At 37.0% G+C, this 27,040-nt stretch overlaps 3 protein-coding genes across 4 annotated transcripts in view; 1 reads left to right on the top strand and 2 right to left on the bottom strand.

Moving 5' to 3' along the window:
- Nucleotides 1-1,662, bottom strand: part of sike1 (suppressor of IKBKE 1) — a 3,736-nt gene extending 2,074 nt beyond the window's left edge. Inside the window, exons 1-3 of one of the 2 annotated variants that reach the window (XM_067445609.1) lie at nt 1,298-1,662; nt 113-218; nt 1-33 (exon numbers count right to left, since the gene is read on the bottom strand). The exon at nt 1-33 is cut by the window's left edge and continues 110 nt beyond it. In XM_067445609.1, the coding sequence (XP_067301710.1) occupies nt 1-33; nt 113-218; nt 1,298-1,432 (274 nt within the window). In that variant the 5' untranslated portion in view covers nt 1,433-1,662. Of the gene's footprint in view, nt 34-112; nt 219-1,273 lie in introns of both variants that reach the window. The other variant, XM_067445607.1, reaches the window with a different exon arrangement.
- Nucleotides 1,663-8,120: 6,458 nt separating this feature from the next.
- On the bottom strand, nt 8,121-13,955 carry iyd (iodotyrosine deiodinase). The gene is made up of 5 exons (XM_067445606.1): nt 13,680-13,955; nt 10,964-11,164; nt 10,644-10,803; nt 8,468-8,624; nt 8,121-8,376 (listed from the first exon to the last, which is right to left on the bottom strand). The coding sequence occupies exons 1-5, from the start codon at nt 13,864-13,866 to the stop codon at nt 8,194-8,196; spliced, it is 888 nt and encodes a 295-aa protein (XP_067301707.1). The 5' UTR covers nt 13,867-13,955; the 3' UTR covers nt 8,121-8,193.
- A 1,878-nt stretch (nt 13,956-15,833) lies between these two features.
- Nucleotides 15,834-27,040, top strand: part of map7b (microtubule-associated protein 7b) — a 95,645-nt gene continuing 84,438 nt past the window's right edge. The window contains exon 1 of the mRNA XM_067445604.1: nt 15,834-15,855. The gene's annotated coding sequence lies outside the window, so the exon portion shown is untranslated. The remainder of the gene's footprint in view (nt 15,856-27,040) is intronic.

Below are 27,040 nucleotides of genomic sequence, written 5' to 3'. Positions count from 1 at the left end.
CGTACTGGTGTTCCTCCAGAGAGAGCCAGAGCTCTGCGAAAAGCACAAAGAGTTGAATCAAAAATTCACTTTAAAAATGCGAGACCCTTTGAAGAAACTCCAGCCGCCTTGCCTCTGTTCTCCTGCTGGAGATCTTTGATTTGGGTGTTCTCCTGGGTCAGCAGGACGTGAGGTTTGTATCTGGACAGCTCCTGATACTCTGGGCCTTCCTCCGTGTACTGAACACAGGAAAAATACAACTTCATATTAGGTAGCTATTGTTTCATCTTTATTTGGTGTCAGATGGGATACACCATATACGGGGTTCTGAGGTGATACAATAAAACTGGTTATGTAAATTAATGATAATAATTGTCTGAAATTTTATATATATATATATATATATATATATATATATATATATATATATATATATTTTTTTTTTTTTTTCCCAGACAATTATTATATATATGCATGCATGTATTAGTTGCAGACTTTAAATCAACAAATTAAATTGTCCAAAATGCAAAACAATGAATATAAAAATAGATTACTAGAAAATTAACAAATATTCTTTGTAAAGTTCAACCATCAAAATTGTACATTAACAAGTTTTTAATTCCCGATTTCACTTATCACAAAATTAAAACTACAACTTTAACTTGCATAATCAACACCATAGATTTATAAAATCAAAAATCATTTCAATTTTCAGAAATAGCACAAAAATAATTATCAGTTATCAGCCAAAACTTAATACGGCATTGCATTCAGAGCTTTTATCCACAGATTTTAGTTCAAACATTTATGTTCTTACTCAGTATTTTTGTCTTTTCAATTACAAATATCTAAAAATATCTGACAAAAATGAATGATGTGTCTTAATTTCTGAAAAAGGTTTCAAAAGGCTTAAAACAAGTAAAACATCTGCCTCATAATATAGGCATTTGAGGTTAGGTTTATTTATTCTTGTTATCTTTTCTTGTTTTTAGCACAAACTTGCGTATTTTTTGATAAGACTCATTATCTGGAGAAATTTTGCTTCTCAAGTAAAAAAAAATACTGAGCAAGAAAATAATTATTCGCTGCGTCTATTCAACCCAAGTCTCATCAGTCCAGATCTTACCCACTATAACAAGCCATATGCTGTGCAACAATGAATGTCTTATATTGTGCAATGTACAACAATACATGCAATAACACATGCACACGACTGTAATTCGTCCAGTGCATGCTTTTAGAGAGTTCATACATGGGCTCTGTATGGTGGTCAGTAAGAGATTTCATATCATGCCTTGTCAGGGAGAGAGTTTCCGACCTCCTTCATGCTGTGGATCTTCTGGCTGAGGACGCTCGACTGATCGATGAGACTCTCCGCGGCCGTGTCGTGCTCCTTCAGCCGCTCCAGAAGCGTCCGCGCGTCGCCGAGCACCTTCTCCAGCGAGCACGACATCTTCACCGGCTCGAGTCAGTCAACAGAACAAGCGAAACACCGACGCACTGAAGCTATCCTTATCGAGCTCGACGCATAACAGTACAGCTAGAACAATGTAGAGATATATTACATATTTACTTCCTTAAATCAATCACAAAATGTAAGTCTATTACGATAATCGATTAAGGAGATCTGTCAACTAACTACAGGAACTTCCTGTACTAGTCAACGTCAAATACGTCAACGCTTTTGAACCATAGACCGTACATTTTCAAAATAAAAGTCTGTTTAGGTAAAAACAAAACAAAAACAAGCGCTCAAGTTAAATAATGTTACAAACATCATAAGCTTTATTTTTTGTTAATACCGGTAATGTTACATGTTTTTAAATTGATAACATTTACAAGACTAAATTTTGAGTATTTTTTTTTAAATATTAAAATCAGCATAAATTCAGTCCCATATGCAAAACAATGCAAACAAACTTTAATAGATTAATAAACAGTCTCTACAAAATTCAACCATATATTGTCATGTTTTTATTTCTGGAAAAAAAATTCAAGACTACAGCTTTAATGTACATGATAACATTATAGATGTATAATATCAGTTATCGTCAGCCACAGCACAAAAATAATTATCAGAAATCAGGCAAAATTGTAGCATTAACAAAAAATAAAAGCCTGTTTGGGGAAAAATAAAAGTAGTAAAAAATAAATTAAATTATTGATAACATTCTTAAAATACTACAGGTACTATTACTACCTGTAATAGTAGGCTACGCAAAATGTACACTGCTAACAAATTAACATCAACGTTTTCTAGAAGAAAAATTAATTTGTAACTTTTAAATACATATCTAAGGAACAGTATGTCTGTGTTTTTTATGTTTAATTTAAAGTGTAAAGGATTAGTTCACCCAAAAATTCTGCCATAACTTACTCTCACACCGTCCGACACCCGTAAGATCTCCATTCATCTTCGGAACACAAATTAAGATATATTTGTTGAAATCCGAGGGCTCAGAAAGGCCTTTTTATAACTAATTTGTTTACATATAAAGCCTTATAGTTCTGCATAATTAAGGGCGTGGCCATTTTGAGTGACAGGTGGATAGCCATTTATCTGACATCTAATAGTCATTGCGTCACCTAAGCTCCGCCCACGTCCCGCCTCTTTGCCCATTTTCTGTTATCTGTGCATGACCATAGACTGTAAAATAACATGGACGTAGTGTCCTTGACGTCACCCATAGGATTCTGATGAGCCGTTCTGAAGCGTAAAGTAGGAGCGAGCTGGCCGTTGCCATCTTGTCAGCGCATCGTCGCATGCCACTCCCGGAAAACAAAAAATGGGCAAAGAGGTGGGATGTGGGCGGAGCTTAGGTGACGCATTGACTATTAGACAGCAGATAAATGGCTATCCACCTGGCACTCAAAGTAACCACTCCCTTAATTATGCAGAAATTTAAGGCTTAATATAATGTAAACAAATGAGTTTACAAAATTCACCCCCCGTCACAGTGGTCATGAAGGGCAAAATTAGCCATATAGGCCAAAACCATAATTTGTACCAGGCTGTAACCATGTTTTTTCTGCTGTAAAGTTGGGAATTTTAACATGGTGCTCAATGAGATTCTGCTCCCTTCTGGAGCCCTAGTGGCTAGTAGATTAATTATAGTTTACATTACTTACGTATTGGCTTCAAGAGAGATCGCGGGATGTTGCCGCTTGGGCATGACGCGCTAGCAAGATGACAACGGCCAGCTCGTCTCTACTTTACGCTTCAGAACGGCTTATCGCAATCCTATGGGTGAAGTCACGGACACTTCGCCCATATATATATATATATATATATATATATATTTTTTTTTTTACAGTCTATGGTATATAGGCTAATTTTGCCTTCATGACTACTGTGAGGGAGTGATTTTTTTATTTATTTTTTGTAAGTCATTATATCATTATATAAAGCCTTAAAGATCTGCATAATTAAGGGCGTGGCCATTTTGTGTGACAGGTGGATAGCCATTTGTCTGTTAGTCATTGCATCACCTCAGCTCCGCCCACATCCCGTCTCTTTGCCCCTTTTCTGTTATCCGGGAGGGATGTGCTGCCAAGATGGTAACAGCCAACTTTGAGGCTTCAAAAACTCTTTTCAGAAACCTACGGGTGATGTCACGGACACTACGTCCATATATTTATTTTTTACAGTCTCTTGTTTTAGCACATTTCTAGCATGTTTTAACATTGCTGGCATGAATTTGCATGTTTGCCAACATATTTTAACACATTGTTACCTTAATTAACACATTGCATCATGAATTAACATGTTTCAGCACATTGATAGGATAGCATTACTTGGCATGCTTCTTGCTTTTTTTTAACATGTTGCTAGCATGAATTAGCATGTTGTTGACATGTTTTAGCACATTGCTATTATGTTTTATCATTTTGCTAGCATTGAATTAGCATGTTATCAACATGTTTTAGTACATTGCTAGTTTGTTTTAGCATGAATTAGCATGTTAACATGTTTTAGTACATTGCTAGCTTGAATTAACACGTTGCATGCATGAATTCGCATTTTGTCTTCGTTAACATAAATTAGCACATTGCTAATATGTTTTAGCGCCCTGCTCGGCTTTGCTAGTGATAGAGATTTGGTGGATGAAGCTTAAATTAGTATAAAAGTGTTGACCCTCTGAATTTAAGTATATCGCTGTGTCTGACATTGCACTTCCCTACTATATAGCATGTGAAAAACAGAGAAACTAGAGTAAGTCCGAATACATGGTATTCGAAAAATCAGATCAGTGGGCGGAAAAGTCCCTACTTCTGGTGAGATTCTGAAGTGTGCATTCGATGGACACTTTGCTATCCCATGAGGCCACGCCACGGGAGATGATTTATGAATAGAGGTGAAGCGACATAACAGATATTGGTAGGTCACATGATCCTGACAACATGGCAGATGCAGTACATCTAGATTACATACAACACACATTCATACTATATAGATAGAAAGTAATGGTCGCAAAGCAAGTCCATTCCTCAGCTGGAAGACGCATTATTGACCTGAGCATGTTGTGACATCATGTCAGAATCACGTTATAAAAAAATCTAACTTAATCAGTATGAATATAAACAAATAAGATGTATTTTAGTACTCACTATCACGCTACAATACCGATAATGCTAAAGTTTAAAATATATTTTTGTTTAATTCTGCAACGAGCTAGTTATATTTATAAGGCAGAGCTAAAAACGGGTAGCATTGATAATTCCCCCCCCCCCCCAATAACATCAGTTATACTGTGATGAAGATGAATTTTGTGTAAAATTCATAACATATACTGTGTTTTGCATGTAAGAGTTTCCATGATGAAAGCATTGTTGATTAGTAGTAGCTAAAGCTAACTTATGGGTCCTGCACACTGTGCGATTTTTCAAAATCCTTTGCGAATGTCCCTTGTCAGACTATACGAACATGATCGCCATGTCACACTGTCATTAATGTCAGACTGCACGATAGTGAAGGCGCGCTAAAAACGGACGCGCGCAAGAAAACTCACCCGGAGCTTTATATCATCAATGAATGACGCGTTCAGTGACAGTGAGCTGAATTACACGCGGGACTGAAATGCTGGCTACAAAGAAATCTCTAGTACTCGTTTTGGTCATAGTTTGTCTTGAAAAACTGAGATATTTGACTGTCATTTGTAGGAGAAGTCACACTGCAGGATTGTGTGCCAAATCTTCTGACACTGCCAGAATTTCGTCTGAGGTAAAATTTGATCGCAGCGCTCATTAATCGGCTGCCGGTGAACATGTCAAACTAACGACCAAAGACGTCAGATTTTAGCCTAGGATCTGAGGAATCTTTTAGGATTTGCTAAATTTGTCCCAGACGGCCAAATCGTGGCCAAAATCGCACAGTGTGCACCCGGCTTTAGTTCTAAAAAAAAAGTTCCTGGATGCGGTGTACTAGCTTTTACACATGCATTTTGTTATCTAAAGTTAAATTTTGCGCAATTCAACACGACAGCGATCAACTTGAACAAAGCATATTAGTCTATATTTTCCACTCAATTGTGTCGTAATAACAACATAACAAGATATAATGTAGTTAAAAGGACATATTTTCTCTTAATAAGGACAGTGGTGTAACTTTACCTATAATGAGGGACCCCGGTGCAGCCACAAATAATATATAGGATAGGCCTACTGTAATTAAGACATATTCAAAAAATGTATTAAAACAGAAAGAGCTTTAGCTTCAGCCTTACTCAAAGGCAGAGGAAACAGGCCAGCTACGCACGTCAATCCATTCCAGACCATCTTGGTTTGCTTCTTATTTAATATACAGGCAATTAATTGATGAAACGTCGATTAAAGTAAAAATACAATTCATACAAAACAAAATAATTTTTTTAAGAAAGACTTTCCAGAAAATAAAACTCGAAGTGGTCAAAATCATGCGACTGCCCATCTCAAACACATTGCGAATCTTATATCTTACTCATGCTGCTCACTTTTCATAATCAACATATAAATTAAAATAATAATATTACAAGCTAATGTTTATGCCTAAACGTAGCCTATTTAGTATCGTAGTTAGGCTGTTTTCTTTAACCCACCGCCGATAAAAGCGCCATTTCTCATTTTTTCCTTCTTCCTTTAAAGGGGGGGTGAAATGCTGTTTCATGCATACTGATCTTTTTACACTGTTAAAGACTTGGATTCCCATCCTAAACATGGACAAAGTTTCAAAAGTTAAGGTGGATGTTTGATGGGAGTATTTCTTTGTCAAAAATACTACTTCCGGTTAGTCATAAGTTTCGGCAAGTTTTTTGCGATCATGCGTCCCCTTTGACGTTAATGGGGGCGGAATTTCCTTGTATGGGCCTTACGGACAATTCTACCGGAAGAGCATGAGAGAGAGAGAGGGAGAGAGCGAAAGTAACAGGCTACGCCCATCAAAGCGCTGGCTTGTAGGATGCGCTGCACAGGTGATGTGCACAATTACAGTGTCACCAAAAAAGTGCATTTTTGGTTGCCAGACCAAGACAGTCCTGCACAGATTCCCCAAAAACCCCGCGGTAAGGCAACAGTGGATGGAATTTGCTTTTCCGGATCAGCAACTGAGTTGCGCGAATGTTTATATCTGTTCGCTGCATTTCGGTGCCGACTGTTTCATAAACAAGGCCCAGCTCGACGCCGGATTTTCCGATCGCCTAATGCTGAAGGATGGAGCAGTCCCAACGATAAAGGTCCCAACGTTAGAACCGCAGGCTGTGAGTAAGACTGCTTCAAATGTCTGTGTTTTTGCCTATTCTCATCAAGTAGCCCAAACATGATCACGTATAGTTAATTGATCAATGGAGCATGCGATGTGTAGTGCGTGTACATTTGTTTAGCTGGCCATTATATGTGTAACTTTATGTTTGTGTATTGTGAAAGCACTCCAAACAACAATACACAAAGAGTGGGGAAATATGTTGAACTAAATAAGCACGCTTCTTCATTTAAATGCGCTACTATTCCGTGTCTTTCTATGTAAACACTAACTTAGCCTGCCGTGCAAAACCAGTCCGCTTACTAACGTTACAATTGTCTACACAAACCACGCGTAAACACACACACACACACGTGCACAACTGCACTTCCCACATGTACACCTTCAAAGACAAAAATACGACGATATAATTCAAGTATAAATATGTAAATAACACAAGTCGCTAAGCATATTATATAGTTAGTGTATAACTTGTACCACATAGAGACGTCCTGCTCTAGTCGTTTTTGCTGCTGCTCCTGTTCAACTGCAGCCTCTGGGTCTGATTCCGGATCATAGATGTATGGCTGTATCTGATTAAAAGCCATATTTTTATTTTGAATAAAGTTTTTTTCCCGCTGTTAGGGATGACACAGCTTTACGACACACTCGACTCAACACACAGCGCGCTGCTGCACACGTCATTATTTAGCTCCGCTCACACGATACGCCCCCACCCGCTCGGCTTTTTTCGGAAAGACTCGGAACAGCGCATCTTTCTTATATAATTATAAAAAAATAAAGACTTTTCGGAGATATGCAGGATGCAATGCTACTCTATAGGTACTCAAGATTGACATGACACTGACTGAAACTGAGTGTTTCACCCCCCCCTTTAAGGGGAACTAATTATTTTGCATGCACTCACTCCAAACGCTGTCTACATTTAAAAAAAAAAACTATTTTGTTTATTAAATGCAATTTTTTTTCTTTTCCAAAGCATTTCTAAATTCAGTTCATATGTCCAAAAAATGTCTAGCCAAAATAACGAAAATAGTAAAAAAAACAAAAAAACATTTGAGTTACCATGCAAATTCAAACATTTCGCTCTTCTTCACGCCACTTTTATGAAGTTATTTGGCCCGCACCGCACCACTGTATATATTTTTACAACCCGCCCCGCACCCGCGACCATTAAATAGACATACGGGGTCCGCGGGTTATGAGACGACCCGCGCATCACTAGTTCAGGGCTATCAGGGTTGTCATGTCAACAAATGCACGCGCGATGGCACCCCCTGCTGTAGGGGGACCCCGAGAGCAAAAGTAGCCAAGTGCGGCTTTAAATGAACCATGGAACTGTATTCTAATGTGAACTATTACTGTAACATCCCTTTATGGTAAGGTATCATTAAAAAAAACAAAGCAGTAATGAGAACATTTGTTTAATCTACATTCAAGATGGCTTTATAAATTTGGTCTTATTATGATTTGTAGCACTGTCACACAGTCACCATTATGTCATTGAGGTCTTTACGTTTGAGGTCAGGCACTTTGGCGTCAGACGCAGGGTAGCCAACAGGAAGCAAGATTAGAAGCTTCTCATTGGCTGGTCGCTGGAGGAGGGACCTAAGCTGTGGACCACAGTTCAAAGGAGTGGTCGTCACGGTAACCAGCCCAACATTCTACCACAACAAAATGGATTAACAAGTCATTCAAATTCAAAGTAAAAAAAATTTTTTAAACGCTTGATTGCTGTGTGTTTCTGAGTCTCACCTGCAGGGCGGCCAGTAGAATCCCACAGGAAATGGACACGCTGATTTCATTGTAATAGTGAGTCTTTTTCTTGCCGTTGGGCAAAACTCCATGTGTCTGCTTAAATACTAGAATCAGATACGGAGCCACATCCAGATACTCCTTCACCCAGTTTGTCCTGTGAAAGAGAGGTTTACTACTTGTTTATACAGTAAGTGTGATCTTTATTGCTATTTAGTGAATTATGAAATCATAACAAATCTTGAGATAAAATTATAGTAGAATTAGTATGGTAAAAACTGACCACAAGGGGCTCCAATAGCATTGCTATAACTCTGTGTGATAATTATAATTATAATCAAATATCTATATTTATCTGTAAAAATACCAATAATAACAATTCTTATTTATAAAAATATACATTGTAATATAACTATAGTTTAATATTATAATACAGTTTATAGTATTATAAATGGTATAATAACAATTCTTATTTATAAAACTATACATTGTAATATAACAATAGTTTAATATTATAATACAGTTTATAGTATTATAAATGGTATAACTTCTTAATGTTATTATTATATTGTGTATAGCAATACAACAAAAACAATAATAATTATTATTATTACTACAGTGAATAGTAAAAAAATCTTAATTATAGTATTATGAACATTATTATTTCTAATAAATATTGTTATTATATAACTGTGTACAGTATTACAACAACAAAAAAATAACAATCCTTCTTATATTATTATCTGTGTATAGTATAGGGCTGTGCGATATTGAAGAAAAATGTGATATGCAATATCTTGTTAAATAATGCGATACGATTTTGCAATTAGTGTGCAATTTTTTTTTTTTTAAACTGAGAATGAAACCATTTTCACATTCTGAGTGGGAAAAGAAAGCATCGCTACAACTTCTGAAAGTGACCAGCAGCGTTTTAGCAAACATTTATGTCACAAATTGTTCACGTTTCGGTGTGTGTGTGTGTGTGTGTCAAACAGCACGAGACTCCAAATTATTGTTTTTCGCAAATTATTGCGTTTAATAACTCTTTTTTAACATCAAGCAACTCACATAAATAACAGTAATGTGCCCAGTCTATTCTCTGTGACCTAAAATTGACACTTTTCACAATGTTGAAGTAGCCTATTAAATTCATTCAGATATTGCGAGCCATTGCTTTATGCATATTGCGGAATGTACATTTGTGATATTTTGATAATTTCGATATATTGCACAGCCCTAGTATAGTATTACAGTAATAGTAATAACACATTTAATTATTATATTATAGTGTATCATATTATACAAATTTGTATTCTATAATTATAGTTTAATATAATTATTTATTATAAAAAATAATAATAAATGACTGTACATTATATTACAAGAATAATATGATAATAATAATAATTTAATATATTACTGTGTATAGCATTACAACAACAAAAGCAATGCTATTATTACAGTGTAAAAATTATTATTCAAAATGTTATCATATTATTATAAACATTATTTCTAAAAAACATTATTATATTACTGCATGCAGTATTACAACAAAAATAACAATAATTCTTATAAATATTATTAAATCTGTGTATAATATTACATTATAGTGTAGTTTTTTGTTTTTTTTTTACATTTTATAATTGTGGTATTATAAATAATATTTTTGTATTGTATTACAACAATAATACTAATATCATATTTTTTTTATTATTGTTTTTGTGACCAACAATCTGAAACAAAGTTAACCATAGGGAAAAAAAGATTGTAGGAAAAAAGTTACCACAAGGGGGCACTAATATCATAGCCGGATGAGTTTATCAACACATATTATTATTAATATTGGTCTGTAATTGTTATATTAAATTATAATACATAATAGTGTAGTACAGTAATAATAAAACTAACAAGAATAAACAAAAGGTAAAACTTTATTTTACAGTGTCCTTGTTACATATGTTGCATGTACTTACCACAGTAATTACAGTAAATTATACATTATTACACACAACTAACCCTAAAGCAAACCTAATCCTAACCCTATAGTAAGTACATGTAGTTAATTAATATTACGCAGTACTTAAATATATAATTACACTGTAACAATGATACCTTAAGATAAAGTGTAACCAAATAAAACAGTGTGTAAATAATTTCTTGTCTGTTTGAAACACACCGGAGTCTCTTTAGGTCATGGACCCACTTGTCTCCCATCCTTTGCTTGTAGTTGATCTCCTCCTCTTCCTCAACGATCTCTCTGATCTTGTGTTTGACGTCGGTGTCAGAAACCACCACAAACGTCCAGGGCTCAGTGTGAGCTCCACTGGGTGCAGTGCCTTACACACACACACACACACACACACACACCAGAGTGAACGAGTGAGGAAAACCAAAGGCTGGCTTTGAATTTTTTTTCTTTTGATCTGAATATTGATTAGCTATCTCTGCCAAATGGTCAAATTCAAGCCCTTCCATCACGGCGATCGATTGCATTACCTGCAGTGCGTATGACATTGTCAATCACTTCTTTTGGTACCGGATCTGGACTGATGAAGCGGACAGATCGTCTCAGATTCATGAGCGAGTAAAATTCCTTTGAGCGCTCCAGCATCTCAGCAGCAGAGTACTGAGCTGGAGTGTATGGGATATGGGCTATGTTCTCTTCCTCTGTTGTGTCTAGCCAATCATCATCCTCCTCTGTGCACAGAAAATCTATTTAGTCAACAATGTCAGTAAAAAAAATTACACACATTCATTTCAGTGCAGTCTCATTTCTTTATTTCTATCTCTCTGTTTTGTTTTGAATATGTCATCTAATGGAAGAAAACTGTCATTTAGTCAAAAAATGATTGCATACGCCGATCAGGCATAACATTGTGACCACTGACAGGTGAAGTGAATAGCACTGATTATCTCTTCATCACGGCACCTGTTAGTGGGTGCGATATATTAGGCAGCAAATTAACATTGTCCTCAAAGTTGATGCGTTAGAAGCATGAAAAATAGGCAAGCGTAAGGATTTGAGCGAGTTTGACAAGGGCCAAATTGTGATGGCTAGACGACTGGGTCAGAGCATCTCCAAAACTGCAGCTCTTGTGGGGTGTTCCCGGTCTGCAGTGGTCAGGATCTATCAAAAGTGCTCCAAGGAAGGAACAATGGTGAACCAACCACGGTGTATTGGGTGGCCAAGGCTTATTGATGCATGTGGGGAGCGAAGACTGGTCCGTGTGGTCCGATCAAACAGACAAATTACTGTTATTGCTGGTTCTGAATCTGATAGAAAGCTATCAGTGGGCACGTGAGCATCAGAACTGGTCAATGGAGCAATTGAAGAAGGTGGCTTGGTCTGATGAATCACGTTTTCTTTTACATCACGTGGATGGCAGGGTGTGTGGTGTCGCTTACCCAGGGAACACATGGCACTATGGGAAGAAGGCAAGCTGGCAGAGGTATTCCCTGGTGGCTGTGGCCTCTTTCAGCAGGATAATGCACCCTGACACAAAGCAAAAATGTTTCAGGAATGGTTTGACGAGAACAACAATGAGTTTGAGGTGTTGACTTGGCCTCCAAATTCCCCAGATCTCAATCCAATCGTGCATCTGTGGAATGTGCTGAACAAACAAGTCCAATCCATGGAGGCTCCATCTCGCAACTTCCAGAACTTAAAGGATCTGCTGCTAACATCTTGGTGGCAGATACCACAGCACACCTTCAGGGGTCTAGTGGAGTCCATGCCTCGACGGGTCAGGGCTCGCCGTATCCGGTCGGCAAAACTTAGAACACATCTTTCCTTTTTAAGAATGACTTCAGTGCTGTTCTTTTCTCAGAGAAAAGCTTAACTCCAAGTCTTCCAGAGTCGTGGTCAAAGCTGATTCAAAAGACTGCCGTTCACCAGTTTCTGTGTTTACTAGAAGCACGCAAGCGCGACTTGTCGTCATTGTGTTAAGCCCCGCCCACCGACTCTACACACGATATGATTGGCCCGACCAGAGTTTGGCGTTTACAGCTCAGAAGTGTATTGAGAGTTGCTAGACAACACTTGCGGCAAATTAGATTTGCTGCCGCTATAGGGGGCGTCTAGATTTCTAGGCTAGACCATCATAATATTAGTCGTAATGTTGTCTCTTATCTGTATATAAGCAATTATGAAAAAAAAATATTGGGCAGCACTTTAGAAGGAGAAAAAAATACTCACTATGAACTTCCTCATTAGCATGCATACTATAAGGATACTGGCTGTTTGTTAGTCCTTATAAAGCACATATTAATGCCTTATTCTGTGTGACAATATTTATCAGTAGCTAAATTAGAAATAAAAGTCCCCAAACTAAAGTGTGACCAAATATTGCATATAAACAGTGCACTTTATTGTGCAACAGACATTAAAGCACTAGAAACGTTTTTGAAATCAGGCTGTAAACTAGCATGTTGCAAGTTTTTTGGACTTTGAACCTTTTCACTGGGTTCAAAACTCTGTCCCAGCATTGCGTTTTCAGATCTCAAACTTTGAGATGTCTTCAAAAGTTCTGCATCATTGCGCTCGACTTCCCTCTTCAAAGGCATCTTCACATGGTTTCATGTTTACTTTCCACTCTTGTACTGACTCTAACCATCCAGACAGTTTCAAGCACTCAAGATGACATGATTTTTGCAGTAATCATGTGTTTAATTGTTTACATCCATGTGCACTTTTTATAGATGGTCTATCTGATTTAATGGCAAAACACAGTCCAATTTATTCATATTATTTACGAGTCTTGTGACGCAAAAATATAAGAAATTTTTACAAATTAATCCTGTTAGGGAACCGTATTAAAAAAATTATAGACTACTTAATTGGGATACTCAAAAATTACTTAATTCTTAATGATTTTGAAATTACGGAAACATAACTTGATATGTGGAATCGATTAAATCATGTAAATTCAACACATTTTATTTTCAGTGAATATCCCTCATTATATCAATCATTATATGACACAACAATATTACTATAGTAGGCTATATCTATTAATTTGAATTATACTTAGGAAATATGTAATAGCGTTATTTATTTAAATGGGTGCATAATATTTGATTATTAGTATTATTATAAGTAGCCTATTATTACTGTTGTAGACTGGACAATGGGTGTACAAGAGATAAAGACAAGTTCATGTCACTTACAACTTTATTGTTACTAATAGTGATGGTGTGAGTATGAGTACAGTACCGTTGTTGTGTTTCCTGCTGATTTCAGTGTCGTCCTGCAGATCCTCGTCCACCCATGGTCTGGCTGTCTCACCTGAACGCTTCTGCTTTGATCTGCTCTCTCTCCTCTGGGAGTTTTTGAAGAGAAACCCGATAATCACGCACAAAACCGCCACGAACACCGGAGTTAGAGACGAAAACATCGCCATGATGAGCGAGTCTTTGGGCTGAGTCTATTTTTACGGTCTTTGGTCAAGTCAGTCTGAAGGACTTTCACTGAAGTTCAGTAAAAAGGGGAGGGACTCACTTTTTAGGCCAACCCGGAAGTTAGCGGCGCATGGGTTCCCTCGATCAAAAAACTATGCATTTTCCCCATAGACTTTTGGAAAATCGCAAAAAATAAGATCTGTGTTCAACAAAGAGTTATGACCCTTACACGATTTGTCTATCAAGATAATATTTACAAGTTAATCCAAAATGTATAGCTACAGTCTGAAGCCTAAATAAAGCCGTCAGATATAAAATGCTAACGGTAGGCTATAAGCGCGGACTACAGCTGCTGTCCAAGCTATAACAGTTACAAGGGAACATTGTCATGCCACACATTTGTCTACAAGAATCATATTTTCATATAAAATCATATTTATAACATCTGTAGTATTATATTATAAACTTAGTTGACAGTGGTCAATTATTTAATAGCATAATAAGCAATTGCTGTTGTTGATATTATTATAACAATAAAAGTGTAATTAGGTGACTGCCGTTATCGATTTGTGAAAAGTGAATCCATGGAATCATTTAAACGATTTGTTCAAGGATGCTGGTTGCGGCGTCTTTATGATAGTGATGTGTCGTTCATGAACGATTCGTTCATTTTGAACGAATCTTTATTATGACTCGGGACTACCGAGTTGTCTCAGATAGTGATTCGTTCATTTTGTGTTGACAGCGCATGCGCATTACGCAACATATGGCCTCTGAATCAGCTCTGAATCTCCGAATGATTAGTTCTTTTGAGTCTCGGGTTTGAGTCTTACGTTCTTCCTGTTAGTCCCATAGAGTCTATGCTGTCAGTAACGGAAACAGAAAAGATTAGTTCTTTTGAGTCTCGAGTTTGAGTCTTTCGTTCTTGCTGTCAGTCACATGCTGTGTGTGTGTGTGTGTGTGTGTAATATATATATATATATATATATATATATATATATATATATATATATACACACACAGTTGATTCAAAATTAGTCTAATTGAATTTGTGATGTTAGACTTGAATAGTCAATATATTTCCCATATTTGTATATGTCTGATATTAACTGAGAATAATATAAAAATATTTAAAAAATAACTACGTGCTTTTTACTAAAAAGGTTGTGAACTTGTATTCTATACGGTGACAAGTCACGTGACAAAAGAACGAACGACTCAAACCCGAGACTCGATCAAAAGAACTAATCTTTTCTGTTTCCGTTATTGACAGCATAGACTCTATGGGACTAACAGGAAGAACGAAAGAATCAAACCCGAAAGACTCATAAGAACTAATCATTTTTGTTTCCGGGCCTGTGTCACGGACGGTCCGGGCGGCCCAGCCCCCAGATCTGATCAGAGTCAGACACAGACGAGTCGACAGTTAACGTCTCGAGGAGATCGAAGACACGAGAGGCGGAAAACAAACGTGATAAATATGAAGTTGCAAAAGAAAGAATGTTTTGGATCAGGAGGTGAGGTGAACTAACAGAGAAACTACAATAGCCTGACCCAACAACTAATCAATTAATTAAACATTTCAGTTTCTTATAATTTGGCTTTGGTTGCTGTACCCTATAGTTTATTTGTATGTCGTTTTAAAATGTAATCAACATTTTCATAAGTACTAGATGTGTTGGGCTATTTAACATGTCATTTTGGTGAAATGAACGAAATGACTCGAAAAAAGATTCGTTCATTTTGCTGAACGAGACTCAAAGATCCGAGTCAGTAAAATGATCCGAACTTCCCACTACTACTTTATGAATCATTGTAGTTGAATCATTCACTCAAATGATTCAAATCAGGAACGATTCACCACCAACACCTGTCTTGAACTCTTCAAGTTTCTGATAAGCGTAGGCCTACAGTGGATTCCGCCGTGACTTCGTTTGGAAATATTTTCGTTGGCGCAACAAAATAGACGAATTAACTGGCGAAACTAAAATGTAAGTTATTAAGCCTACTCTGTGTGTTTGTTCAGCGGCTGCTGTGACACTTGTTCACGCTGCTAAGAGTAAAGCATTTCTGCAGAATAAAACTGCCCTTACAAAAATGCCCAGCAGGAATCCTGAAGGGATTTCCTGCAGGGTTTTTTTGTAAGGGTGGAACCCGAGGGTAACGCAAATATGATGAAATGACAGGCTCCTTGGTTAAAATTTTCTCACAATTTACAAATAGTTGGAAACATTTGGGATATTGTAAGAACTTAGCTGAACAAAATATATGACACTGGTGTTTTTTGGAAAAATGTAACTGCAAAAATACTACAGTGCAACTTTAAGGAACAAATCCATTCCAAAATAAATCTGCACATCTCCGGGGGGTTAATAGAGGCCTTCTTAAACGAATTGATGGGTTTGTGAAAGAAAATATCCATATTTAAAACTTTATAAAGTCGTAACTTTGATGTCAGATGTAGTCTAGTGTAAGCGCTTTGACCTGCGAGAGGCGCTACAGTTTCTTAGTTGAATCCATTGAACAAAATATAATATACATTTATAATAAAATATTTTTGATCTCTTATGTATCCATGGATGATGATGATGATGATTATTATATTTTGTTGTTGAGCTTCTGTTATTATAATGCAAAATCTGCTGGCATAGGCTGTATTGACATTTTGAAAAACAAAAAGGCTTATTGGATTGGAGACTCTGCTGTCTCATTTAAATCGTCTCAAAACATGCTCAGCATCAACATTAAAAAAAACAAATATATTTTGCCTATAAATACATATTTCCCAGAAAAGTCATGAATATCCAGTGGGCCTAAAAAACATGCTGTAAAGCAAATAACACTGAGACAGAATTATTAGATTTTTTGTGTGCATATTTCATCTTTACTGGTGTGTTTAGCTGCTAAACAGCAGATCTATTTTCAGGAAGAAACAAACAAGCAAAATATCCAAGCCAAAGCAACGCTGACATGAGATTTATCAATTTAATTAAAACTCTTTCTCACTCACCATGATATTACAATGTATTCACATTTGAATGATGAGCCCAAAGTTAATTTAATGATATCAATCATAATATCAGATTAAAAATAAATAACACATAACAAATAAGTCAAACACAAAATGAAAATGATGTCACTACTGCGCTGATGCTATAGTTTCCCTTTGGAGACAAAAGGAGACTGCTTTTCTGATTTAGCAATTATTTATATGAAGCCTCTACCTTGGATTTAATTTTTGGTAATTTAAAGGTCTTACAAAGATCATTTTGTAGTAGATGTTGTTCTGTTGTCGTTTTTTATTATGGAAACCATCTCATTTGTGTCACAGTGTTTTCCTCATAGACATGAAATAATCAAAACAGATGGCAATTTGTCTGGAATAGTATTCTTCCTCTACACACACACACACACACACACACACACACACACACACACACACACACACACACACACACACACACACACGCACACACACACACACACACACACACACACACACACACAAAGGTTGTTGTGTACTTGTTTGTTTTTAAGAGATGTTAATCTTCTTTACAGTAGCATCTGTGAGTACACTAACCCTGAAAAGCATAGCCGACCTATATAAACCAGATCAGTGTGTCATTAAACTCACATGTATGGCAAGCCAGATTAGCATAAACTGCCCCAATTATGGTTTTTTGAATATTTCCTTTCATGCAGTGTGCAATATAGCTGTTTGTGAAATTGTGAATGTAAACTAGGGCTGTGCAATATATCGAAATTATCGAAATATCGCAAATGTACATATCGCGATATGCATATCACAATGGCATGCATGATCTGAATGATTTTAATAGGCTACTTCAACATTGTGAAAAGTGTCCGTTTTAGGTCAAAGCATAAAGCAGAGAATAGACTGGACACATGACTGTTACTTATGGGACTTGCTTGATGTTAAAAAGAGTTATTAAACGCAATAATTTGCGAAAAACAATAATTTGCAATCTCGTGCTGTCTGACACACACGCACCAAAATGTGAACGACACTGCTGGTCAGTTTTAGAAGTTGTAGCGATGCTTTCTTTTCCCAGAAAGAATGTGAAACACAAATGGTTTAATTCTCAGTTTTTAAATATTTTTACACACTAATTGCAATATCATATCGCATATCAAATATCGCATTATTTAACAAGATATTGCATATCGAGTTTTTCTTCAATATCAGTTGTAAACGTGAAAGTTCACGATAAATAAAGTTATTGTCTCCCAAAAGAAAGAATCGAATTTTGAACCACCTGTGTGATGTAGAAAATACACTCTAATTCAATTCTTATATTTTTTATAGAATATAATTAGATACTAATTAAATTATTTATAGTAAAAATGCAATTGCACAGCACTAATTGAATGTTTACTAGTAAAAACATTAATGATATGGTAATGGTATTGAATTTAGAGAGTTCTGCAATTCCACTCTTACTTTTAACAACTGAATTAGAGAGCTCTCTAATCATAATTGTTACTAGTGAGAATTGAATTGCTGAGCTCTAATTTAATTCTTACTAGTAAAAAACGCTGGAAAATGTTAAGCTAAAACGGCTTGCCATACACATGGAGTTCTGACCATTTAATCACAATCAGATATAGCAATGCTATATAATCAGATATATAATCACAATAACATACAATTGTGTTATTCTCAGGACACTAATTTGAAACTAATGCGTGTGTGTGTGTGTGTGTGTGTGTGTGTGTGTGTGTGTGTGTGTGTGTGCGCGCTAATTTAACCTTTGAAACGTGATCGATCTCTCACATAATGCACAATGAGAAGTTTTACAGTTTACTGATTCAGCCCTGAACTCAGTTATCCTTTGATGATGTTTAGAAGATCTCAGAAACTCATTTGTGATAATTGTATTTCAGTGTGAGGATAACAAGCGTGTGTCTCACTCTCAGTCCTGTTTGAAAGGGAAGACGAATTTCTGCCCAGTCAAATTTCAGCATCACATGTCCATATCACAATCATTTCATGCTTTTCGATCTCGGTATCACTCTAGCAGGGAGATATGCAACCTGACTGAACCCAATACGTAAGAAAGAGAGGTGGTGAATACTATTTTCATATTATGAATCTCTTGAAATATTTTAAATGATCAGTGAAATGCAAGAAACCTTCTAAAGGCCCTTTCTGTTGTCCAATAATGTATATTCATAATATTTTTTATCTCTGGCATGAACTTCTTTGCAAGTTAAATATCAGTGTTGAATGGCAGCTATTCAGTGCGTGGCTTGACTAATTGATCTATGACCCTGTTATGGCCGAATACAATTATCCCCTATTTGCATACCAGATCCTTTTCATTGCCACTTTAGAGTAATGTTGTGCCATTGATACTTTGCACAAGTCCACTGGAATATAGAGAGAGTTCCTGGAGCTCAACCAGAGCAAGGCAACACATGGCAACACATTTTGATATCATAGCTATCAAAATCCAGTGTTCGGCATTTTGCGTACGTGAGTTTTTGTTGTAGATGTCTATTAAAAAAAAAAAAAAAAAAAAATTTGTGTACTGTGCTAATTAATTGAGATTTCTTACAGCTCTTACAGGTTGTTGGCCTTGTCTGTTTCGTTGCTTCTATTACTCTCCCCTTTTTTGTAAGTCGCTTTGCATAAAAGCGTCTGCTAAATGATTAAATGTAAATGTAAATGGCCACGGATCAGTTGACATTTCTTCATTTATGTGCACTTTTGAACTTGTGGGCTTTTATAAGATGAAATGCACACAATATACTCTTTCTTTACGTATGTAATCCTTTAACACTTTCCAACAATGGACATATTCGATCACGGAGGCCTGAATATACATAACTTAATAATATTTTCACACATTTTGGCATACTTCAACAAAAATACAGCTTAGTTTGAAAGTGACATAGGCCTACAATGCAAATATTCTCCTCACAAGAGATATAATTTTCTTTGTTCATATTTCATTTTTTTAAGCATATGACAGCAAAACTATTGTACCGGATAAACGTTTGATAATATTACATTTATTCGATCAAAAAAACAGAAAAAAAACAGTAATATTGTGAAATATTATTTAAAAAGAATTTTAAATAATTAGAATGATTTCTGAAGGATTAATATGACACTGAGGACTGGATTAATGACGCTTAAAATTCAGCTTTACATCACAGAAATACATTTTATTTAATAGTGTAATCAAATAGAAAACCATTATTTAAATTTTAGTAATATATATATATATATATATATATATATATATATATATACACACATATACATTGCATACATTTGAAACGTTGCAAAAATAATGATCGCTGCAAGTGTGAACTTCATATAACAAAAAACTTAATAAAAATCTTATTTAAATTAAGGGACCATAACATTTTGCAAACATTATGGGAATGTATACTTTTGAAGGTTCTCTTGACACGCGAAACATGAACTCATGTTATATTGCACACTGTAAACATAATCAAAGCTTCGAAAACAGAAGAAGAACGGGACCCTTAAAAGTTTCAGAAACGTTAACAAACATATCGAGAACATTATTAATGACCAAATATCCAGATATCATTCTTTTTACATTACTGGAATTTGTTTATTACTTTAAGATAACCTTTCCAAACCGTCAGTCAATGTTCTGAGAATGTTCCCTGTTATCTGAAATAATAGTAGTGGAGCAGAAGAATTTTAGCATAGTGGTAGTCTATTAATAGCAGCAGTAGTACATGTGAAGTGAAGGCTGCTGTAATGGCTATAAAGTGAACAGAGTCTGCAGCAGTGGCTCTGATAGCAGTACTTACATGTCTCTAGAGACAGACTGTGTTTACTGGAGTGAAATAAACCAATTACAGTACACTCACACCATACACACGCAGACCGTCACGGTCACGTGACAGCAGTGAGATTGAATGTGTTTTACTGAAGAGCTTTCAGGGTTTCTCCACAGATCTGGGTCAGTGCTGGACAAAGTCAAACGTTAACTAATAAAAACACATCTGCCTCCGCTGCTCAAAATACTGACACTGCTAGTAAAATTTTCTTTACAACAAAACTAAATTCAAAAAACTAAAACAGCTAAATTTAGTGTAAATGTGAATGTGTCTTACTCAGATCCTGAAACACTGTTTTTATGGTTTCTGTGTATCTTTAGATAAGTATGTAGGTGAAGATCTATGGGGCTACTGTTCTTTTGATTATTCTCATTTGGAAGATTTTTGGCAGAACAAGCTGTTTGAGTTGTGGGTCCTCCTTATGAAACCCAGTTTTTTTTCAGTGAATTTTTCTGCTGGTTATACATTTGCCAGTAGGTGGCAACGAGTGTCTGTACGATTGAATAATTAAAGCTGCACTGTCATTTTTCTGTCCGCTAGAGGGCGCCTATTCAAAACAAAGGCATAGTTTGGTTTCACGCCAAGTTTGAGCGCAGAAACTTCGGACATGTGGTTTTAAAAATCATTTTTATGAATGTGATTATTAACGGTACTGTAGTAGTGAAGCAGAGCAGGACCGAGTGTTGAGGAGCTGAGCAAGGCCGCTGGAGCGATTGTTGAGCAACACGGCTCGCGAGCAGGCAGACTTTTATTATGACGGGTAGTAGCAGTAGCAGGCGCCCTTTCCACTTTCCAGTCATGAGTATGAGGTAACGCTGCTATATTTATCATATTAGATACATTTAAGTGTGTTTAAAATTATGTTATGACGTTACTCTGTGTGTTCGCTCAGCAGCTGCTGTGACACTTTTTCACACTGCTAAGAGTAAAGCGCTTCTGCAGAATAAAACCGGAAACTGTTTTATTTTGAAAGAATTTACAAATAGCTGGAAACATTTGGGAAATTTTAAGTACTCAGCTGAAAAAAAATATTTATAACACTGGCCTGGTGGTTTTTGGATATTTTACTGTAAAAATACTACATAGTCCACCTTTAAGGAACAAAGCCAGTAGGTGTGTTCACCTTGACAGACTTCAAAATGCTGCGAGATTGTCGCTTCATAAAATGATTGTATAGCCACTGTAGTGAGATGGGCTTTGTAGCGACGTCTTTAGTGCCTTTTATGGGTTTTGAGAGAGGAAATTACATTGTGACCAATGGAGCCAATCGGATTTCAACAAAAATACCTTAATTTGTGTTTCGAAGATGAACGGAGGTCTTACGGGTGTCGAACGACATGAGGGTCATTAATGACAGGATACTAGGGATGGGACGATACACTTAAACTCACGATACGATGCACCTCGATATGCCAGGGTTACGATACGATACGTCACGATACGATATCAAAAAAAAAAGTCTTTCCAAATCTGTGATTTTATTTTATTTTTTTACCACCAAAGTAATGTACTAAAACGAAAGGTAGGATTTTTCTTTTTTTTTGCATTTTGGTTCTATGTTGTTTAAAAAAAAGGAGAATTTTTAGAAGTCCGCGACCACATCTTAAACAGGGGTGCCAATAATTGTGGAGGGCACAGTAGGGATGTCAACCGATTAAAATATTGAATAGCGATTAACTGCATGATTGTCATGAGTTAACTCGCGATAAATCGCAATTTAATCGCACCTTTTTAGCAATTGTAAATGTATCTTAAATTAAGTTTAAATTAATTTTTTAATATTCTAATCAACATAGGTATGGACAAATATGCATGCTTTATGCAAATGTACATTTATTATTAGTGAAACCATACTTATTCAATAATAATCAATATAGCATGAAGACTAGACATATCAAAGGTCATAGATATGTTTATCTAAGAAATTGTTCATGTCTCTTAAGCCTAAACTTAAAAATAATGAGTAAGTAGTGATTTCTCTCATTTTAACAATATAAAGGGAGTTTTTACACTGGCAGTTTAATTCAGAACAGGGCACAGTTCGTAGGAAAAATTGTTAATGTGTACCAGTGAGCAAACCAGAACCACACCATACCTGGAGGAGGTCCATATTACACGAGTAGGAATATAGTGTGGCCCCTTTAAGAGATCCGCATTCCCTATTGAACTGCCGGTATTTTAAGTGTGCGCGCCGAACTGGGCCGTGATTCAGGTGGACAGTGTGAAGAACACGGACGACTCGGGAGCGCGCTTGTTCAGGAAAGTAACCTGTGCATTAGTTTTAGCCGATTGTAATGTATTTAGCTCAATAAAACACGTGTACTGTAAGCGGGGTTATGGTGTTAATGATTTAACGTTACCTCAGACATGAGCGAGAGTGAGCTGCAGTGCATCGCGCTCAGACTGCAGAGAATGTGCTCAGTGAAAAAACACACTTTTCTTTCTGGAGTCTTATAAAAGTTAAACAGAAAATATGGTAGCTTATGTAGGCAATAACTGCATTTTTGGTTTAGAATATTAATGCTAATGTCAACCCTTTTCTTTCCCTTTTAATGTTTGCTGTTGCATCGCGTCTGACTGCTCTCACTTTTTCCAATTATGCCTCAGATCAAACAGAAAATGCGCGCTGCGTTTTGTTATGTCTGCCCCCCACACACACACACACACACACACACACACAATACACTAAATTATTTATATATAATTACTACGCAAATCATGCAGCAGTGCCATCTATCTTTATTTCGCGATCCATTTTTTTCGACCTCGATGCGTTTCGTCACGTTTTGTATCGCAAAATTTTGTCAAACGATATTTCGTCCCATCCCTACAGGATACACTGCACGATTTTTGGCTGTCCCAGATGAAAGATTGCCATAGTGAAACAATAGTTGCGTTTTCTGTGATCATGGCTCCTAATTGGTGGTTCTATGTCGTACAGTGAGAGAGGTTCAAAGACGGCCGTTGTCACAGTCTTAAGACCTAAGATAGCTATGATCATTTTCTGACATTGTCAGAAATTCAGCATGATCACTGCACAGTGTGTTTGCGGCTTCAACCTACGTTGACTGACCAGCCAATAAAAATGCGACATAAAATCAATGCAACATGGTGCTAAAACTTAAAGGGTTAGTTCACCCTAAAAGTATAATTCTGTCAATAATTACTTACCCTAATGTTGTTCGACACCTGTAAGACCTCCGTTTATCTTCCAAATTTGTTTTCAATCCTCAAACAAAGATTAGAACGGTTATGAATCAGCATATCGATTCATGATTCGGATCCCCAGTGTCACGTGATTTTGACACGCGATCTGAATCATGAATCGATACACTGATTCATGACCGTTCGAGTTTCTGTTTGAGGATTGAAAACAAACATGGAAGAAAAGACAATGCTGAATAAAGTCATGGTTTTTGGTAGCCTGACAAGCCAGACCCACATCAAGATGTTTGGTCTGGAAACTCACCATTCACAGGGCTCAATCCGAGGGGCGGGATAAACGGTTGTCTTTCAAACTCCCTCTGCACGCGATAGGATAGCGCTACAACCAACCAGAGCAACGAAGGTGAAGCAGAGCTTGTTGATAGATTAAACATTCGTCCTATCCGGTCGGCAAAACTCCAAACACATCTTCCCTTTTTAAGAATGACTTCAGTGCCGTTCTTTGTTCTTTTCTCAGAGAAAAGTTTAACTCCAAGTCTTCCAGAGTCGCGGTCAAAGCTGATTCGAAAGACCGCCGTTCGCCAGTTTCTGTGTTTACTAGAAGCACGCAAACGCAACCGTTGTCATTCGGCCGTTGTCATTATGGCCCCGCCCACCGACTCTATACACGATGTGATTGGCCCAACAAGAGTTAGGCGATTACAGCTCAGAAGGGTATTGAGAGTTGCTAGACGACACTCGCGGGCAGATTAGATTTGCTGCCGCTAGGGTGCGTCTAGATTTCTAGGCTAGGTTTTTGTTATTTTTGGACCAAAATGAATTTTCGATGCTTCGAGAGATTTTTACTAACCCACAGATGTCACAGATGGACATTTTTGATGATGTTTTTATTCCCTTTCTGGAAAGGGACAGTATACCGTACATACATTCAATGGAGGTACAGAAAGCTCTCAGACTAAATATAAAATATCTTAATTTGTGTTCCGAAGAGGAACGGAGGTCTTACAGGTGTCAAGCGACATTAGGATAAGTAATTATTGAAAGAATTTTCTACTGTGAAACTAACCCTTTTAAAATTGCTTACCTCAAGGTCTTTTCCCATCCTTTTTCACAGCTTCCTCTTTTTTTAGCACACATAAAAACTGCAACTGCCAAAGTGTGATTCATCATGGTCTTTTTGTTTACCATTAGCGCACACTGATGAAGTTTTATACTTCTATAGAAACTTGCATCATAGCCTACAGGTCAATAGGTGTCATCATTGTACAGTACGGTTGCTAAAATCGTGCAGTGTATCCCGGGCTTTAGAGACGCGTAGCGGTTGCTTCGTTAGGAACTATTTTATTTCCATTGGCTGTATTAATAATGTGTCTAAAATGTATTTTACTCATATTAGCTTTTTGTTTATTAAACTGTCTGTTGTATAAAAGCAATATTACACTTGCAATCGTGTGTTTATGATGAGCTGTGTGCGATCACAGTACCTGTGCTGGATTACCAACAGCACTCTTGATCCTGTGAAATTGCTGACATGCATTTAATCATATATTTATACATTTATAATGTCATCGTAATCATTTGCTTAGCTCTAAGCACCAAACCAACAATATCCAATGTGTGTTGTGGTGACATCTCTGGAACTTGGAGGCTGAGGTGGGAAAATATAGTTTCTTGGAAATGGAAAAAAAAGTAAAAATGTTCCAGTTAAATGATATGTCTCTGTTCCTCTCTTCCTCTTTCTGTCCTTTTCTGTGTTCTCCCCTGTGGTGCTTGCCTCTCAATATGGCTGACTGCAGCGTAATGCCAAAGAAAAACAGCGCATTCATTATAAATGGGTTGCTTTTTATGATGAATGTAATGCATGTTTTGATCAATGAATGATTTTTTTCCCCTTTGTGACATTTTTCGGAAATGCACGACTGCATGAATGAATATTACGTCTGCATGATGGTTTTGGGAAATGCTGAGAGGAATGTGTGTTTTTAAATTCTGCTGCATTTGGCTTTTTAATCTTCCTCGGATGGTGAATCTCCGATTGCATTGCTGGGTAGCAGATGCTATGGTACGGTCTTCTCCTGTCCTCAGGCACATGCACACTAATATTGGCATTATAGATATGAGAGAGTTAAAGAAACAAGGCAGGGATTCGAAGATGCAAAAAGGAAAAGCGGTGCAGATGTCTATAGGGAAACGAAGGGGGAAGATGAGCATGCTGACCAGTGCTTTTACAGAATACATTAGCTGAAGAGAGTTAAACTGGGCTATACCTCAGTCAGCCCACATCACAATCTTAACAACATGATGCTATAATGGTCGACAACAGCACTGATGACAATCAAATTAGACCTAATGGCTCATTTACTTGCAGAGAAATCCTGATACCCTTTCAGTCTAGATTGGTGATTGAGCTAAATGGCATTTGAATGGATTGTGTTGCACATCTGGAGGGCGCAGAGCCAGAGCGCGCGCCTGTCATTAGACATTCTCCTCACATGTGCCTCCCAGTCTCAATTATGCCCCTCGTGAACGCGCCTGCAGAAAGTGGGTCAGGACATTTAAAGGGGAAGCGTTGCCATAAAGCGGTTTCACAGTTCTTGTGTTTGGAATGTATCTGTGCTCTTTAAAGGGATAGTTCACCCAAAAATGAAAATTCCGTCATCATTTACTCACCCTCATGTTGTTTTAAACCTAAATTAGTTTATTTGTAGCCTGACAACCCAGACCCACATCAAGATGTTTGGTCTGGAAACTCACTATTGACAGGACTCAATCCGAGGGGCGGGATAAACGGTTGTCTTTCAAACTCCCTCTGCACGCGATAGGATAGCACTACACCAACCAGAGCAACGAAGGTGAAACAGAGCTTGTTGATAGATTAAACATTCACTGTATCCGGTCGGCTAAACTCCAAACACATCTTCCCTTTTTAAGAATGACTTCAGTGCCGTTCTTTTCTCAGAGAAAAGCTTAACTCCAAGTCTTCCAGAGTCGCTGTCAAAGATGATTCGAAAGACCGCCGCCGTTCGCCAGTTTCTGTGTTTACTAGAAGCACGCAAATACAACTCGGCCGTCGTCATTATGGCCCCGCCCACAGACTCTACACACGATGTGATTGGCCCAACAAGAGTTTAGCGTTTACAGCTCAGAAGGGCATTGAGAGTTGCT

The sequence above is a fragment of the Pseudorasbora parva genome, chromosome 6 (genome assembly GCF_024679245.1).
Source record: "Pseudorasbora parva isolate DD20220531a chromosome 6, ASM2467924v1, whole genome shotgun sequence".
Lineage (NCBI taxonomy): Eukaryota > Metazoa > Chordata > Actinopteri > Cypriniformes > Gobionidae > Pseudorasbora > Pseudorasbora parva.
This window is presented reverse-complemented; position numbering and strand designations above follow the sequence as displayed.